Source organism: Achroia grisella, unplaced genomic scaffold (assembly GCF_030625045.1).
Source record: "Achroia grisella isolate CSIRO2021 unplaced genomic scaffold, CSIRO_AGI_Agris_v1 utg2470, whole genome shotgun sequence".
Taxonomy (NCBI): Eukaryota; Metazoa; Arthropoda; class Insecta; order Lepidoptera; family Pyralidae; genus Achroia; species Achroia grisella.
In genome coordinates, this window is record NW_026712738.1 from 75639 (window position 1) to 93661 (window position 18023).

Here is an 18023-nt window from a genome sequence, read left to right on the forward strand (position 1 = left end):
ATTGGAGTGTCTGTTTGTAATATTGAAATAACCGTTTTTTATGCATGTAGCATATGAATATAAATACGGTACATACACCAAAATAACATTTTTTACAATTTTTGTCTGTCTTGTCTTTCTGTTTGTTTCGGCTAATCTCTGAAATGGTTTGACCGATTTTGACGGGACTTTTTTTGGCAGGTAACTTAGGCTATTTTATTTTAGAAAAATAAAGTTAAATTTCACGCGGATGAAGTCGCGGGAACAGCTAGGGTACAATAATATGAAATAACAAAATTTTCAGAGAAAAAGATACATTATCATATTTTGATGACAGAGGGATATTAATATCTAGTTAATCTTTATTAAATTTATTTTAATGCATTTTATTTTACTTATGAGTATTTCAAAATAGGGAGCTTGTGTTATGGGTACTAGAGAACTGATATAAATACATAGAAAACACCCAGACCGATACAAATAATCATATTCATGAATACAAATGTTTGTGCCGTGCGAGGAATCGAACCCGCGACCATCGGATGTAAAGCGGTGTGCTAGACCGCTATACCACCGAGGTCGTCAAATTATTTAATATTATGTGGGTTATAAGGACAGAGGACAGAGGAAGGCCGAAAAAGAGATGGATGGACTCTGTGCAAGATGATATGGTAAGAAAGGGAGTAAATAACGAGATGCCTGCGAACAGGGATGAATGGAAGAGAAAAACTTTACGCCTACCACAAATAAATAGGATAAAGAAGCAGATGATTATGATTATTTCGAAATGTACAAATTTGTAAGAGTATTATGATGGCTTCCGTATCTAGTATTCACAACAGTAATTGTGTTATTTAGTACTATTTAAGAAAATGCAGTATCCATATAAGAAGACGGTTGGTTGGCAGCCCTGCTCGTGATTTACATATCGCCAAACAAAATTGCCCGTCCGTCATACGAGTTTGAAACAAATCAATAAGTGGCGCACATGGCATCTCTACGTGGCGTTTGGCGTGTTTCCATTGTCGCGATTTTCCATAAAGTGTAAATTTTATGTTATGGAGAGGAAATATTTTGTTTACAATGCAATGCAATTTTATAAGTATTGAATTTAATGTTACTTCTATGCATTTCCATTGTTCAAAAATGTTTGTAAATTTCAGCATATGTTTTAATTTAGTGGATTGTTATTTTTTGATATATGATTTTATGAGTATTTATGACACAAACACGCCGCTCGTGGTAATACTTTAATTTATTTTATATTACGTTTCTATCCGTGAAAACCTGTAAGTAACCTGGCCGTTATGATTTAATTATGTTTATAACTATGTTTATAAATAGCCTTGGTTTTCCGAAAAATAAATAAATAAATAGATTAATAAAAAAATGTTAATGTTTATGAAACAAACAAATTGATCTACAAAAAGCTAAATTATCATTTAGGTAGTAAAAAGGTATATAAAACTGTTTAAAAAAAATTAAAGATTTGCCGAAGTTTCTAGTAATTTCTAAACTTGATGATATAAAAATATTTATCTTAAACATTTTTGTCTCTCAGTTTGTTATTGATAATCTCTAAAACAGCTGGACCGATTTTGACAGGACTTTACTCGCAATTAGCTAATGTTATAAATTCGGCAACTTTTTTTTTATTAATCAAATGTCTTAAGTTCATTTATTATAATAATAAAAGTTAAATTCCACACGGCCGATGTTGCTGATAACAGCTAGTTTATTTATAAATAAATAACCTCAATCTTAAAGTAGGTTCTACACAGGACTGGGTGATAGAAAAAGCATTTAGGAACCCATTTGTGTAAATAAAACTAGATTGGTAATACAGCGTGAATTGTTCTCATTATAAAATTTATATACGCCAAAGTTTGTAAGTATGGATATTTGTTACTCTTTCACGCAAAAAGTACTGAACGGATTTTGGTGAAACTTTATACATCAGAATAAATGAATATATATATATACATATAATTATACTTCATTACATAGTATAAAACAAAGTCGCTGTCTGTCCGTCCATATGTATGCTTACGCAGCGGATTTTGAAGCGGTTTTTTTTAATAGATAGAGTGATTCAAGAGGAAGGTTTATATGTATAATACATGCACACCCGTGCATAACCGGGGTGGGTAGGTAGTATACACTAAACAGAAATTAATTTGACGTGGAAAATAATTTGCAAGCAGAGTATCCATTACTTTTTGTAACACTATATAGCGTTAGGCGACGGTGTCAACGACCAGGTTATTGTGAGTGAAAGCCTTCCACTTGAACTGTACACTGGCGGTGTTTTTTTTATAGTCTATTCATCACAATATAACTTTAACGAAATAGTAACAGTTGAGTTTCTTGTCAGTCTATTTTGTATTCTTTATTGCACTTGTATATATAACTAGCTGTACCCGCGACTTCGCGTGGAATTTAACTTTATTTTTCTAAAATAAAATAGCCTAAGTTACTCCTTATTGCATCAGCTACCTGCCAATAAAAGTCCCGTCAAAAGCTTAGCTGTTTCCCGCGGATTCGCTCGCGTTAATTTATCGCCTTAAGGGTTGAAGTTATCAAAATCCTTTCTTAGGGGATGCCTACCTCATAGTAGCTTTATGCATGCAAAGTCTCAGCCCGATCGGTTTAAAATTGACAAAGTTTCATACAAAATTTCATCCTCTATTTTATACCCTTGGGGGTAAAATTAATCAAAATCCTTTCTTAGCGGATGCTTACGTCATAACATCTACCTACATGCCAAATTTCAGCCCGATCCGTCCAGTGGTTTGGGTTGTGCTTTGGTAGATCACTATGTCAGTCACCTTTGAGTTATATATATAAATATAGATTATTTGATATTCATATTTGCATACTGTACATAAATATAATATGTAATGATTTTTTTGTTGCAGGGCGCAGAGGACAAACTGAACATGATCCGCGCCTACCGCAGCCAGGTGGAGAAGGAGCTACGCGACATCTGCTCAGACATACTCAGCGTGCTCGACAAACACTTAATCCCCAGCTCACAGACCGGCGAGTCCAAAGTTTTCTACTACAAAATGAAGGTATGTGGCATCCATGTAATTTTGTTGCTCACTACACACCGTGTGGTTTTTTTTTCGGACTACTCTAAAGCTGTTGGCCGCAGCTGGTCTTAACAGCTTCACCGGACGATAGGGGGTGAGTGCAGATGGCACCCAAACCCAATTTTATTTATATGTATAGATTTTGACTAACGAATTAGTGCTAGTTGGTAGTTTGTATTCTCTCATTTCAACTTAAATTATTTAAAAGAGCAACACTCTAGTTTTTTACGTTAGTTACTCGTTCTTGTGATGAGGTTTCCGAATGAACGGTAGATTAAAAAATAAGTGTTTCAATATAAGTTTATTAAAAAAAAACTATTCTATTCTACGACAGGCCTGTCCCAGGGAAATAGATTGGAGGGTCGCAAAAACAAATGCCCACATTCTATGTGACAGATGAACAGTAATATTCCCTGAATAATAGTGACTGGAAACTTACCGTAGGAAAATATATTACATTCATTTGAGATGTCACAAAAATAAAATAATGTTCGAAAATAATTTTTTTGAGTAGTCATGCTCACTAAAATGTCCAGACTTGTGGCGGCGTGGTGGGCCAGGTCATTGGGCTCCCTAAAATATGGTCGAGCGCAGTGATGGCTGGCTCATCCGTCATACTCGTGAACGGGTGCTGCTTGTAGGGACTGGTCTGCTCTAATCACTATGACTGATTTCCTCTTATTAATTTTTTAACCAGTTGGTTATATATTCAATATTTTTTCTATTTGAGTATTTAATTGAATTAGTGCTAATTGGTGGTTTGTATTCACACACTTAAACTTAAAAATGTAAAGTAATAATAAAATTATTTAAAAGAGCAACACGCAAGTTTCTTGCTCGTTCTTCTTGTGATGAGACAGCTTTCCGAACGAGCGGTGGATTAAAAAATGTAATGACTATTCAAAAGTGCTTCAATGTAAGTTTATTTGAATAAATGATTTTCTATTCTATAAAATGAGTGCTTTTTATTAGTGGTAAATTTATATGGAGATGTAAGTAATGGTATGGCAGTGAAATTACAGGGTATAGCGTCATGACACTTGACTTCGTAGTAGTGGCAACGTGACGGCATGGTGTCTGTTTGTTGTAGTGCGTTAGTCGTAGAAGCTATGATTAAGATAGAGATGTAAGGTATGGCAGTGAAATTACAGGGTATAGAGTTATGACAGTTTAATCCTGAGTTGTGGCAACGAGACGACGTGATGTCTATGGTGTAGTGAAAACAAAAAAAAAGTGTTTATGAAACTTAACAATAAAATTACAATAAAGTTACGGGCGTACCGGTTTAGCATTTCACTATACTTCCGATGGTCGCGGGTTCGATTTCTCGCGCGGTATAAAAATTTGTATACATATACACAGTATTATCGCTCGTATCAATCTGTATGTTTTTTATGTATATTCAACTACAAAAAAATGTAACTAAAATATTTATATTAGTTTTCTAGTACTCATAACCAGGGATGTTATGGATATGAAATTTACGGATACGGATAAGTTTCGGATTTAGGAATGATTATTATACCGGATACGGATACGGATGCGGATGCGTATATGATATGATATTATTTCGCGTCATCCGTTGGTTTCGGATAATTTCGGTTACGGATATTAATTTTTTATGGAATTTCAAAAGTAAAATACAAATAGCTAATAAAATGGTTACATAACGTGTCTCAATTAGGCTTCGCCCCTATCCGATATTATCCGAAACTTTTATTTCGGATTCGGTTACGGTTACGAATATTTTTATATCGGATATCCGATGGTTTCGGTTACGGCTACGGAGCTCCCTAACATCCCTGCTAATAACAAAGCTTTAGACTAGATGACGCTGTGTAGTCCATTTAAAAAGATAGAAAAACATTTAATCAAATTTTTTAACCATCAGAGGTGCAGTTTTTAATCAATTAAGCATGAAAAGTTAAATTTTCAAATTCAAAATGTCTTTATTCATGTAGATCTATTAGACTCTTATGATATGTCAAATCTACCGTCAGTTCGGAATGATTTCGAGATGAGAAGAACTGACAAGAAACTCAGCTCATTTTTTTTAATGTTGTACATATTTACAATAATACTAATACTATTTTATTTAAACTCAAATTTGGGTGAATAGCGTGACCACCAGCATATGCTATTGAAAAAATTTCTTCAATCAATCAAAATTAATCAATCAAATCTTGTACAAGTATTCTACCAGATATGTGAATTGGTATACCTTTTACGACTATGTATGGCCTCACATTATCAAGTACAGACCCTGCGACGCCGTTCTATTGACGCATTAGTTGCTACGCCCCGCCCTCTTTCGAAATGCGCATGCACTTTAACCCCTGCATAGGCCAGGGGTACAATATTGCACCATATTGTTTCACATTAAAGGCCATAAAATCCTGGAATGATTTACCTCTTGACATTTTTTTTTTATACTACTATGGTGGCAAACAAGCATACGGCCCATCTGATGGTAAATGGTTACCGTAGCCTATGGACGCCTGAAGCACCAGGGGTGTCACGTGCGCGTTGCCGACCCTTAAGAAACCTTAATATACCCTTCTTGAAAAACCCCATGCTGTAGTCTCGTCAGCACTACCAAATTCATGTTTAAATCTAAATTACGCCAATATCTCTCTCTAAATCAGAATAATTCTTTCTCTAATGTTAAATAACAATTTTCTTCATCTGAACATTCACTGTTGATTCGTATAGGTATATATTTAAGTGTATGTGTATGTATGTATATGTACGAGTATATTTTTCATATTTATAAATATTGAGTATATGTGTAATTATTTATTTAATATTATGTATTATATATAATTATGGACTAGTTTATAATCTTTGTTATTATTTTTTTTTTTAATTGTTATTTTAAACATTATTAAAATAATTGTATACCTACATTTTTTTTATTATTATTATTTTTAATGCACTGCCCACATAGATCTCTGTTTGCCCAATGGTTGACTGGGAGAAAATACCTCATGGTGTTAAGTCCGCCATATGCATCTATATTTGTGTATTTGTACAAAAAAGATTTAATAAATAATATAAAATAAATATTGTACTATTGCACCATTTTGTGACGTATCTCAGTAATAACACACCCCGTGGGACGAGGGGTGGGGGGTAATCTTATTATTGTATTGTAATAACCCCATTGCTACCAATGTACCATGTCAGGTTGACCTCCAAGTGGTTCCCCTGAAAACCACTATGTTAAGATCCTGGTGAATCTTACCAGGATGGGCTAATGGTGCCCCGCCAGCGTAAACCATTAGCGCAGGCGGGTGCACTTTAACATCAGTATCACATTCTTTAACATCAATAATGAAAAATCTTAGTATTGTTGACTAATGAACTCTTTACTAAGAATATACTGTCAGGTTGATATTCACTTCAAACTATCGGTTACTGATACTGATAGATGAACTTCCTGGTGAATTGTCACCCACAGATATATAAAAAAGATACTATATTAAATTTTGTGAATGAGAGAACTACACCGTTATCACAAGCGGGTGTATCCATTGCCTTATGATACATTAAAAATGTAAGAACACATCGTGGGCCGTGAAAATGTAAGAACACATCGTGGGCCGTGAAAATGTAAGAACACATCGTGGGTCGTGAAAATGCATCCGCGGGCCGCGCCTTGGACAGTTCTGATCCACGTCAGAGCAGACTGTGTCCCTCCCTGCATTCAGTCGCCGTTACGAAACTTTACGACCTTTTATACTTTTAGTTTATCTTCTATACGGGAATTGAACTATAACGTAGAATATGGACTAGACATTATATCTACGTAATTTTTCTCATAATATAATTGTCCTAAGATTATTATATTATGAGATTATTATAATAAAAAAAATCTGTTACTGGGCAGTTGGAGTGTAAGCACTTTATTAAAAAAGCAATGACGTGAAGTGATACGTAATCAAATGTAGGGTTTTCCTGATTTCTTTTTGTACCTACCTGCATTGATTCGTTTTCCTCGTTGTTTTATTTTATGTTATTTCTATATTAACATGTAATAATAACATAAAATGGTATAGTGGTATAATTATACATTTAATAGTATACAGTCGTGGTCAGTGGCCTTTACCATATACTCGATCAAATAAAAATATTTTTATTAATGTAGAGCAGTGATTCCCAAAGTGGTCTATATCGACCCCCAGGGGTATATGACAAACTGCAAGGGTCTACGACACAAAAAAGTTTGGGAACCTCTGATGTCTATAACAGACTTATGATATGCCAAACTAACTTACTCCTGAAGCAGTAATATATATTATTATAATAACACTAGCTGTCCCGACAAACATTGTTTTCCCATATAAATTAATAACGCTATAAAAAAATAGGGGTTGATGATAGAAGGGTGAAAATTTAGGATTGTATGTATTTTTTGTATGTTTCAATATTACAATAGATTGCCTATGCCTATATGCCTACTGCCTGTAATAATAGTCGTGTATATAAATGAATTATATATATCACCTTATTTAAAATGAGTTTAGTTCTTGGTTCTCAAATAACATTCTCAACTAATGGTAGAATTTTCTTATGACAAGTTAAAAAGTATCTAATAGCAAGGTATATGAAGAGATGTTGATTTGATTTGATTTGATGTGCCGTGTGTGATGTACGTTGTTGTTAATGTTTGCAGGGTGACTACCACCGGTACCTGGCGGAGTTTGCAACCGGCAATGACCGTAAGGAGGCGGCCGAAAACTCCCTGGTCGCATACAAGGCCGCCTCCGACATTGCAATGACGGAATTGCCACCTACCCACCCCATCCGCCTCGGCCTCGCTCTCAATTTCTCAGTAAGTACCAACAACAAACCTTGCCAATCGGCTATTGTTTACGTTTAGGGCACTGGACTAAAAATAGTGCTGAAAGACCACCAGATGGAAAGTGGTTCTCGTCACATGTAGACGCTAGGTGTGCGTCGCAGTTTTGCCCGAAAATTACATGTGTTTAAGTCAGTATACTAGAAATAGTGCAGTGTGTAGTTCATTATGTCACTGAACTAGAAATAGTGCTAAAAACGTTTAGGGCACTGGACTAAAATTAGTGCTGAAAGACCACCAGATGGAAAGTGGTTGTCGTCACATGTAGACCCTAGGTTTTTTTCGGACTACTCTATTGCTGTTGGCCTACTCTATTGCTGTTGGCCTTTACAGCTTCACCGGACGAAAAAGGTTTGTCCGAAGTTTATATGTGATGTATGCTGATCTAGAAATAGTGCTAAAACACCACCTGAGGGAAAGTGGTTGTCGCATATAATGGCTAGGACTGCGCCGGAGTTTCGTCCAAATTTTACATGTGATTACGTCACTGGACTAAAAATGGTGTTGAAAGACCACCAGATGGACAGTGGTTGTCATCACATGTAGACGCTAGGTGTGCGTCGCAATTTTGTCTGAATTATTCATGTGATTCAGTTACCGGACTAGAAATAGTGCTGAGAGACCACTTGATGGAAAGTAGTTGTTATCTCATTTAGACCCTAGGTATTATGTGTCGCAGTTTTGTCCGAATTGTTCATGAGATTTAGTTACCAGACTAGAAATAGTGTTGAAAGACCACCCGATGGAAAGTAGGTTTACGTGGCATTTAGACGCTGGGGGTGCGCTGCAGTTTCGTCCGAAGTTTGTATGGGTGGGTGTCTTCTGTGTATTATGTATGCATTTAAATAAAAAATATATCTATGTATTTATATCCGTTGTATAGTACCTATAAAACGAGCTCTACTTAACTTGACACTAAATGATGCTGTGTGAATTGTTCATACATATTATTATATGATTGGTAAAAGCAACATTGTGAATGCAGTTAGATGGTACGATGTCAATAAATAGCTTTTGTAATATCAACCTACCAACTAGGTAAGTAGGTAGTTTTCACATAAATTGTGGTACTTATGACTTGTACGTCTATCTATCTATACCTTTAAAATTATTACAGTGTCGCACGATATTTGCATTTCCATTTAAATATTCAAATTGGTTCAGTACACGGTGATACGATGTAGTAATTTTGTTTAGCGCATAAACGTAATTATCGTTTGTAATATGGATTATGTAATGGTATATTAAGTTTGGGTATATTAAGGTTTCTTAAGGGTCGGCAACTCGAATCAGACACCCCTGGTGTTTCAAACGTCCATAGGCTACGGTAAACATTTACCATCAGATGGGCCGTATGCCTGGTTGCCACCATAGTAGTATAAAAAAATAGATATAAAAATTTATAACTAGTCATTAGTATAGTATAAAACAAAGTCGCTGTTGCTGTCTGTCCGTCCCTATGTATGCTTAAATCTTTAAAACTACGCAACGGATTTTGAAGCGATTTTTTAACAGATAGAGTGATTCAAAAGGAAGGTTTATATGTATATACATGTACACCCGTGCGCAGTCTGGGGTGGTAGCTAGTAACAAATAAGTAAGTTAAATAATACAACTAATTGGATTGGTTGGATAGAGATTGTGATTGTTAGTAATGTGGACTAAGGATCCCATTGTAATATATCATTTAAGATTGATATAAAGACAAACATGTTGTCCCCATGCATCGTTTAAAAATAGTCAATAAGTCTTTTATGGGAATAGGTATAAAAATTTACAATAAGATACCAAAGGATATATTGGTATACCTTCGATAAATAGTAACTGTTAAATCATAAAATGGTAAAAGAAAAACTGTTAAATCATATTTACTGAGCAAAGCCTATTACGCACTAAACAATTACTTGAATGACGAGCGTGCATGGCAATAGTTGTTCATGCACGGGATTTTCATTTAATGTTGGAAATAGACACCTATATAAATATACATTGTAAATAAACTGGCTTTAATTTAATTATAATTTAACTATACTGAACACATTACTTTATTCATCTACTATATTAATACATATACTAGCTGTGCCCGTGGTTTCATCCGCCCGAAATTTATAGCCTATATGTTATTCTGATGTACTGTAAAGTTTCATCAAGATCCGTTCACTAGTTTTTGCGTGAAAGAATAACAAACAGCCATCCATACTCACAAACGTTTGCGTTTATAATATTAATAAGATGCGGCCTGCGGGCGTGCATTGGCGTGCTAATCGGTAGTTTGTATTCACACACTTAAACTTAAATTGTAAGTAATAATAAAATTATTTAAAAGAGCAACACACAAGTTTCTTGCTCGTTCTTCTTGTGATGAAAAAATGTAATGACTATTCAAAAGTGCTTCAATGTAAGTTTATTTGAATAAATGATTTTCTATTCTATTCTATTACATTGTTCGTATGTTTGTATGTTTGTGATGTGGGGACATGACGCTGACGTATATATTGCGTAATGACACACGGCGCCGGTCTAACAAGCGTTATCTAATCAATATTAGTGTTTGATTTATTCAACTATCGCTGTCGCCAAATACTCTTAGCGCTCTTTCTGTTTGAGAAATCTTCACCTAAAGTATGATTGTTTTAAACTTGACGCGGTCATTATTTATACGTATAATTAGTAAAAATCACGGGATCTTACCACGTTTTATATTTATTTACCGAGTTCCCGATATTTCGCCAGTGTTTCAACCGCCATGATCACGGGTAAACAGTTAGGTAAGATCTCCTGATTTTTACTGATTATACGTATAAAGTATTAGGTTGTTCGGAAAGTAATTTCGTTTTTTCCTAACTTAGGATTTAATTGTATTTTTTGCACTCAACTTCACACTTAAACCATATAATTTTTATAAGCTTTGAGAGCTCATATAGCAAGACTTGTGTGTGAAAATTTACAATTAGATCTACGCAGTAGTTTTTGGTTGGTACTCTTTCAAATATGGAGACGAATAAGCAGCATTTTCGACATATCTTACTGTTTTACTACAGAAATGGCAAAAATGCTGTTCAGGTCAGAAAGAAATTGACCGATGTGTGTGGAGAAGGTGAGAAAAGTGGTGTGGTAACAGTACGCCAGTCTCAGAACTGATTCGCTAAATTTCGATCCGGCAATTTTGATGTCGAAGATGTCCTGATAAAGGCATTGGTTGATGCGAACCGGCGAATAACAACACGTGTAATCGGATTGAGGTTAAATTTTTCAAATTTAACCATTTATGACCATTTGACAGGCCTGGGATGTTATTATAAGTGTTATGCATAAGTTATATTACTGTTCAGTAGTTTTTGCGTGAAAGAATGACAAACATACATCCATACTCACAGACGTTCGCATTTTTAATATGAATAGCAATAAAACGCCTTCCTAGAATCCGCGTGCAATATTTCACCACGTCACGTGTGACGCACTCCACGTAAAGATGGCCGATTATACATCACCGGAACACAATCGACATTCCTGAATACTGTCGTTCCTCGAGGAAAATGATAACAAATATATAAACCTATACACTATGCGCTAAAAATATTATTAATGTGTAGTTGTGACGTCACAACTCGCCAGTTGGCAATAGATATGGCAATGATGAATGCATATACTGTACAATGAATGTAATCAGAAAACTTTCTATTAATTTTTATTTCATTTTACAACATACTAGCTACTCGCCCCGACTTCGCACGGGTGTACATGTTTTATATGTATAATCCTTCCTCTTGAATCACTCTATCTATTAAAAAATTCAGCTCCAAACACCGTTGCGCAGTTTTAAAGATTTAAGCATACATAGGGACGGACAGACATCGACAGCGACTTTGTTTTATACTATGTAATGATATACCGGTAAAGTTTCTGGAATGGATAACAAGTTAATAGACTGAGTGCCTGCCAACAATTTCTATTTTTTCTATGTAATTTAATTTCATATCGTGGAATTACTGAAATGGCAAACCAATTAATAGACTAAGCGCCATACCTGCTACTCTATGATTTCACTGCCATATGTCGTCTCGACAGCACACCATAGACTACATTATCTACCTGTAGTGTATTGTTTTATCTTTTCATAGTATAAAACGCGAAAACCGGCGTATAACACAACACGTGAGATCGGATTGAGGTTAAATTTATCAAATTTAACAAATTATGACCACTTAAAAGGCCTGGGATGTTATAAGTGTTTTCATTCGCCGGTTCGCATCAGCCCTTATCAGCTTCAACCCTACCTACCCGAGGGTGGTGCATCTTCGACATCAAAATTGCCGGATAGAAATTTAGCGAACCAGTTCTGGGACTGGCGTACTGTTAACACACCACTTTTCTCACCTTCTCCACACACATCGGTCAATTTCTTTCTGGCTTGAACAGCATTTTTGCCCTTTCTGTAGTAAAACAGTAAGATATGTCGAAAATGCTGCTTATTCGTCTCCATATTTGAAAGAGTACCAACCAAAAACTACTGCGTAATTAATTGTAAATTTTCACACACAAGTCTTGCTATATGAGCTCTCAAAGCTTATAAAAATTATACGGTTTAAGTGTGAAGTTGGGTGCAAAAAATGCAATTAAATCCTTCGTCGGGAAAAAACGAAACTACTTTCCGAACAACCTAATATTTAATATCTAACAACCTCTACATCTTTACATACCTATAGTAGATATTCTTTATTAGTAATTATTTGAAGTCTCGACACGAATTTAAATTTCTGCCAATGAATAATATAAATAGTAAAATTTGTGTGTAAATTTATATAGAATACTATTTATATTTACTTGAAATGTTAATACTAGAATGTTGGTTTAAACGCCACGGTTTGTTTGGTATTACTGTTATTTGTCGAGTGTATGAACTGTAATTAACAACTAATTCAGAGAAGTGTCAATGGTGTCTTAATTTGTCAATTTATATTAAAGTTGATTATTATGCCAATTTTAAATAATTTTGTAGAGTTTTTATCAGTTTTCTGTATATTACTTTGCTTATATTTTATAATTTTATTATTATGTTCACGACGTTAATATGTTTTCCATAAAAAAAAAACAAATCAATTGTTTATTATTGTTAGGGTTCATATAATTATAGTTGAAAAAAAAAAACCGATATTTTAAAAGATTTTAACGAAAGGTAGTTTGTGTTTAGTACTAATGAAGTATTAAATGTACGCGCTACTTCCCTTCCGGTAGCCGGATTCAAAGCCGTCATCATAAGTCCAGTATACCCATAGGATTGGCATTGGCTTAATAACAACAGCTAAATACAATTTAACAGATGTTTTTAACTTATTTAAAGCTAATTTCAGTATATTCTTTGGTATCTTATTGTAAATTTATATACCCATTCCCATAAAAGACCCATTGACTTTTTCTAAACGATACTTAGAACAGCAAGTTTGTGTTTATATCTAGTATTTATGTTATGAATATTAAATATAACCCTCGAATGTTACTTTAACTATAATAATAATAAAAATTGAAATCTACAAATAATTATAAATATTAAAATGTTTTGTTGGGTTAACGGTTTTCTGTGTCTGGTGAAATTGTTTTAGAAGACGTCCTAATATTTTTATGACTCAGGGGAGTTGACGATCTTGTAGCGTTTGAGAATTTATATAGCTGTTAATTTTGACTCATCTTCCTGAAATGTTGATGCCATTTAATTTTATTATCGCTTTTAAACGTAATGGTAATAATAATTCAATATGCAGCAGTGATACTGTCCGTAGCGTCAAATAAAAAGGGGACTTCCTTATGGAGTCACTTTTTGTAATAACTGTAGCTTCTCTCGCTCGCACATTCGTTAATCATTCGTCTCTCTCACATAATGCGATTCTTATATACCTTACAGCTGGCCTTATAAATACGACAATAAGGCACCCCTGGTGTTTCAGCCGTGTCCATAGGCTACGGTAACCGTTTACCATCGGATGTATGCGTGTAATCACCACTGTCGTAGTATAAAAAAAATGCATCTTTACAATAGTATAACATAAAGTGGGCGCCGCTGTTTATTCGCTTGTCTTTTAAATTACGCAACGGATTTTGAGGGAGTTATCAGCAATAGATAGAGTGATTTAGAAAGAAGGTTTATATGTACAATACATGCGTGTTATAGTGTAGAACAACCCGAGAAATTTAAAGATTTTTGTAATGCATCCGTGCAAAGTCGAGACGAGTCACTAGTAATGTATAACTATAAAATTAAGTCCAAAAATCTTAGAAGATTTTGATAGATTTTGTCTATCTTACACACATTGAGTCTATATATGAATAGTTTTTTTTTTTCGGACTACTCTAATGCTGTTGGCCGTAGCTGGCCTTTACAGCTTCACCGGACGATAGATGGCGAGGGCAGATGGCACTCCAAGCCCGCGGAAGGACTTATAGAGCGGTTGGCTAACTTCCGCCTGACGGATACGATTTTGTCTGAGGGCGTCGCTAGGGATTCGAATCTCGACTCAGGCCGTCGTAATATCGATCCCGGTTTGAATTAGATGGGGGATCGATCGTACATAATAAACTTAAGTGTTTGCGTTTGTTTGTTTGCAGGTATTCTACTACGAAATCCTGAACAGTCCGGACCGCGCGTGTCGGCTGGCGAAGGCGGCGTTCGACGACGCTATCGCCGAGCTGGACACGCTCTCCGAGGAAAGCTACAAGGACTCCACCCTCATCATGCAGCTGCTACGGGACAACCTCACCCTCTGGACCTCGGACATGCAGGGCGACGGAGAAGGTGAACACCACCATAACAATAATTGATGATGATGATGGCCTCGGTGGCCTAGCGGTTTTAGTACACGGCTTTATTATCTGAAGGTCGCGGGTTCGATACCTCGCACGGTGCAAACATTTGTTCATGAATAGCATTATGGTGGAGTGGGTTTGGGTGTTTTCTATAGTATGTTTGTATGTATGTAAAAATGTATTTAAGTATTTCTATTAGTTGTCTAGTATCTATAACGCAAGCTCTGCTTAGTTTGGGTACTAGATGTCGCTGTGTGAATAGTTCAGAGGAATTTCATTATTATTACAAATTTACAAAAAATATATAATTAAATATTTCTATCAATTGTCTAGTAAATATAACTCGAGCTCTACTTAGCTTGGGACTAGATGGACTTGCGTGGATGATAAAATACTATAATGAGATTATAATTCATTGATTAAATTTATATAAACCATTTAGGAATTTATAGTCTTAGAGAGTATGTTACGATGGGACTGATATACCAGAAATAGACAAAGGTTCCTAAATTAATAAAGAATAAAAGAAAAGTATGTATATAGACTTCACTCCTGAGTTATCTGTTGAATGTCTAATAAGCTGACACCCCAATTCAGGGAAAGACTAGCCGCCATCTACATAATTGTTACGACAAAGTGTCACATTGTACACAACGACATGAAATTTGGTGCGCTGTAAATTTATTGATGGACAGATATTGTGAGTTTAAGGATGATTCTCGTTAGTGTACATAGTTTAATGTGATTTATTGGTTTGTTTACAGGCGAGGCAGAACAGAAAGAGCAAGCGCAAGACGTGGAAGACCAGGACGTGTCGTAATACCTTTTAACGTAATATTTAACTATAATAAAAAAATAACTATAGTATCATATAAGACCCAGCCCTCAATGACAACCGGTTGTAAAGGTAACCATTGTAAACCGTATATCAGTACTCGCTGACCGCAAACATACTCTCGCGTCTGGGACACTCTCCAACTTATTCGTGCGTACACTGGAAATTATCTGTTCGTATATATATATATATATATTTATATATATGTATATATACACACAACACACACACCGACCTACCGCCTGTATAACATATAATACGATTTCATTTATGTATTGTGTCAAATTGTCTATGAGTAATATACATTTTAAATATCTACTTCTTTTTATATAATATTTGTTTTCAATGACGAAAAATATGGTAATGTTTAAGAAAAAGTACTTTGGTATTGCATTTTAACTGTATGTTCTTAAGGATGTATTTTCTTAACGATACACTTAATTGATCTCTAGCGATGTTATCTTGGCTTGTCCGCTCCGAGTGTAGGCCGCGCGCGTCCCCGTCCCCGCCGCGGGTGCGACGCGGCGACGTCTCGTGACCGTCACGTGGCCGACACGTGACCGACACGTGGCCGTCACGTGACCGGCGCGTCACCGCGGGGGGCCGCCGCCGGCCGAGCCGTAGGTCTCTCTCGCCGACGGGGATATTTACTGTGTACAACGCTAATAGACGTTTCCATCTTTTCACCGCTACTCTTTAAGGTGGGAATTGTAAATTTTCTAAGTATTTTATACCGTGTGTAAAATTAAATGTATTTACTCTGTTGAGACTTTACGAGCACCATAGCGGCAAATGTTTATGAAGTATAATGTTTAATTTCGGTATACACTAGGTATGTAAATGTGTTATCGTCGTGGATGGCGTAGTTTAATTGGTTTGTACGTGTCGCAACTCGGTGTCGACAGCGCAGTCTGCACAAACTGTCGTCCGTACGGCTCGCCGGCGACGCCGCGCAGCGCTGCACTGCAGCGGCACGCGTACCCCTGTATCGCTGCATCCGCTGCAGTACAGCGCGTTCAGCTGTATCACAGCACTGCAGCGGGACGGGTACCGCTGTATCTCTGTATCTCTGTACCGCTGCAGTGCAGCCTCACGTGTACGCTGTACGGCTGCACCGCTGCAGTGCAGTGCTGGCAGCGCTCGCCGGCCGAGCCACTCGGCGAGTCTTCCGCGCGCGCCCACGCTGCATTTGTATACATTTGATCATTATCATTATTGATTGATATATTTTAAAGGATAACATTTAGGGTGGTATTATGTAGTTACTTGCAATATTAATAGGTAAGTGATAGTGGCGTCACCCTGTTGGTCTTTATGTATCTATCGTATTGCGCGTACATACTTGTATTTATTGCGAAAATTAATATGTTTTTGTGTAAATCGTGACTACTGTGTAGTAAGTACTACTGTTTGCTGTTCTGAACAAACTCGCGTCTCGGCCCGGCTCGGCCCGCGAGGGCGAGGGCGGGTCTGAGCTTGTTCCGTTGTAGATACGCAACCGCACGCGTCGATGTTCCCGCTTGGTTGGTACGTTCGTTCGTTGGTATTATTACATTTGGAGTATTCACATTTTGAATTGCTTTAATTACTTACGAGTATTGTGATAGAGATTTTTGTATATTTTAATTTATTTTTTTTAATTTCGCATGTTCTGGTTGCATATTATAATGCTGTAGCGCTACAACTCTTACGATTTCGCAGGACAAAACGGTAGATCTAACGTTGTGCTAGGTTAAGGTAATGCACTTGGAAATTATTTATTGTGCCGTACTGTACTGTACTGTATGCCTACTCGAAGACATTCCATCTTCATACTTACTATGTTAAAGTGAACTCTGGCTGACTGGACCGACTCCTCCAAATTGTAGTGGCATAGCGTTGTGGAGCAAGTGCGTGCCCGAGTAAGATATTAGCGTTATGTTTTATTTGAATTTGTAATATTGCGTATATTTTGTTAATTTGTCCACAAAAATACTGATGCAATTAGCCTTAGTGTTATGCAATATTGGTTTATGTCCTACCATCTACATGAAAATTTATTGTAAATGACAGTGTAAATCTAATAATAAACATTCAAAAAGTCCAACGTTTTGTTTAATTCAATGCACCTCCACACAACATAGATAAATAAATAACCCTGGACAATTTACACAGCGCCATCTAGTCCAACAGTAAGCAGTGCTTGTGTTATGGGTGCTAGTAGTAGCACTTAGATATTTTTTTGTAAATACATACATAATATATACATAGAAAACAGCAAGACATACACAAACAATCATACTAATGAATACAAATGTTTGCACCGTGCGAGGGATAGAACCCGCGACCATCTGAAGTAAAGCAGTGTGCTAAACCGCTAGACCAACGAGGCCGTCAGATAAATGTAACTAAAGCTGGACAATTCACAAAGCACAGATTGTACTATAAATACAAGACAACAAATTTACCCAAACAA

The 18023-nt window shown here is 36.1% G+C and overlaps 1 protein-coding gene across 1 annotated transcript in view; it reads left to right on the forward strand.

Annotated features, from left to right (window-relative positions):
* The window catches only part of LOC131842728 (14-3-3 protein epsilon), a 36150-nt gene extending 19516 nt beyond the window's left edge, over nt 1-16634 (forward strand). The window contains exons 3-6 of the mRNA XM_059191292.1: nt 2898-3053; nt 7750-7908; nt 14536-14722; nt 15498-16634. Coding sequence (XP_059047275.1) covers nt 2898-3053; nt 7750-7908; nt 14536-14722; nt 15498-15553 — 558 coding nt within the window. The 3' untranslated portion in view covers nt 15554-16634. The remainder of the gene's footprint in view (nt 1-2897; nt 3054-7749; nt 7909-14535; nt 14723-15497) is intronic.
* Nucleotides 16635-18023: the final 1389 nt, after the last annotated feature.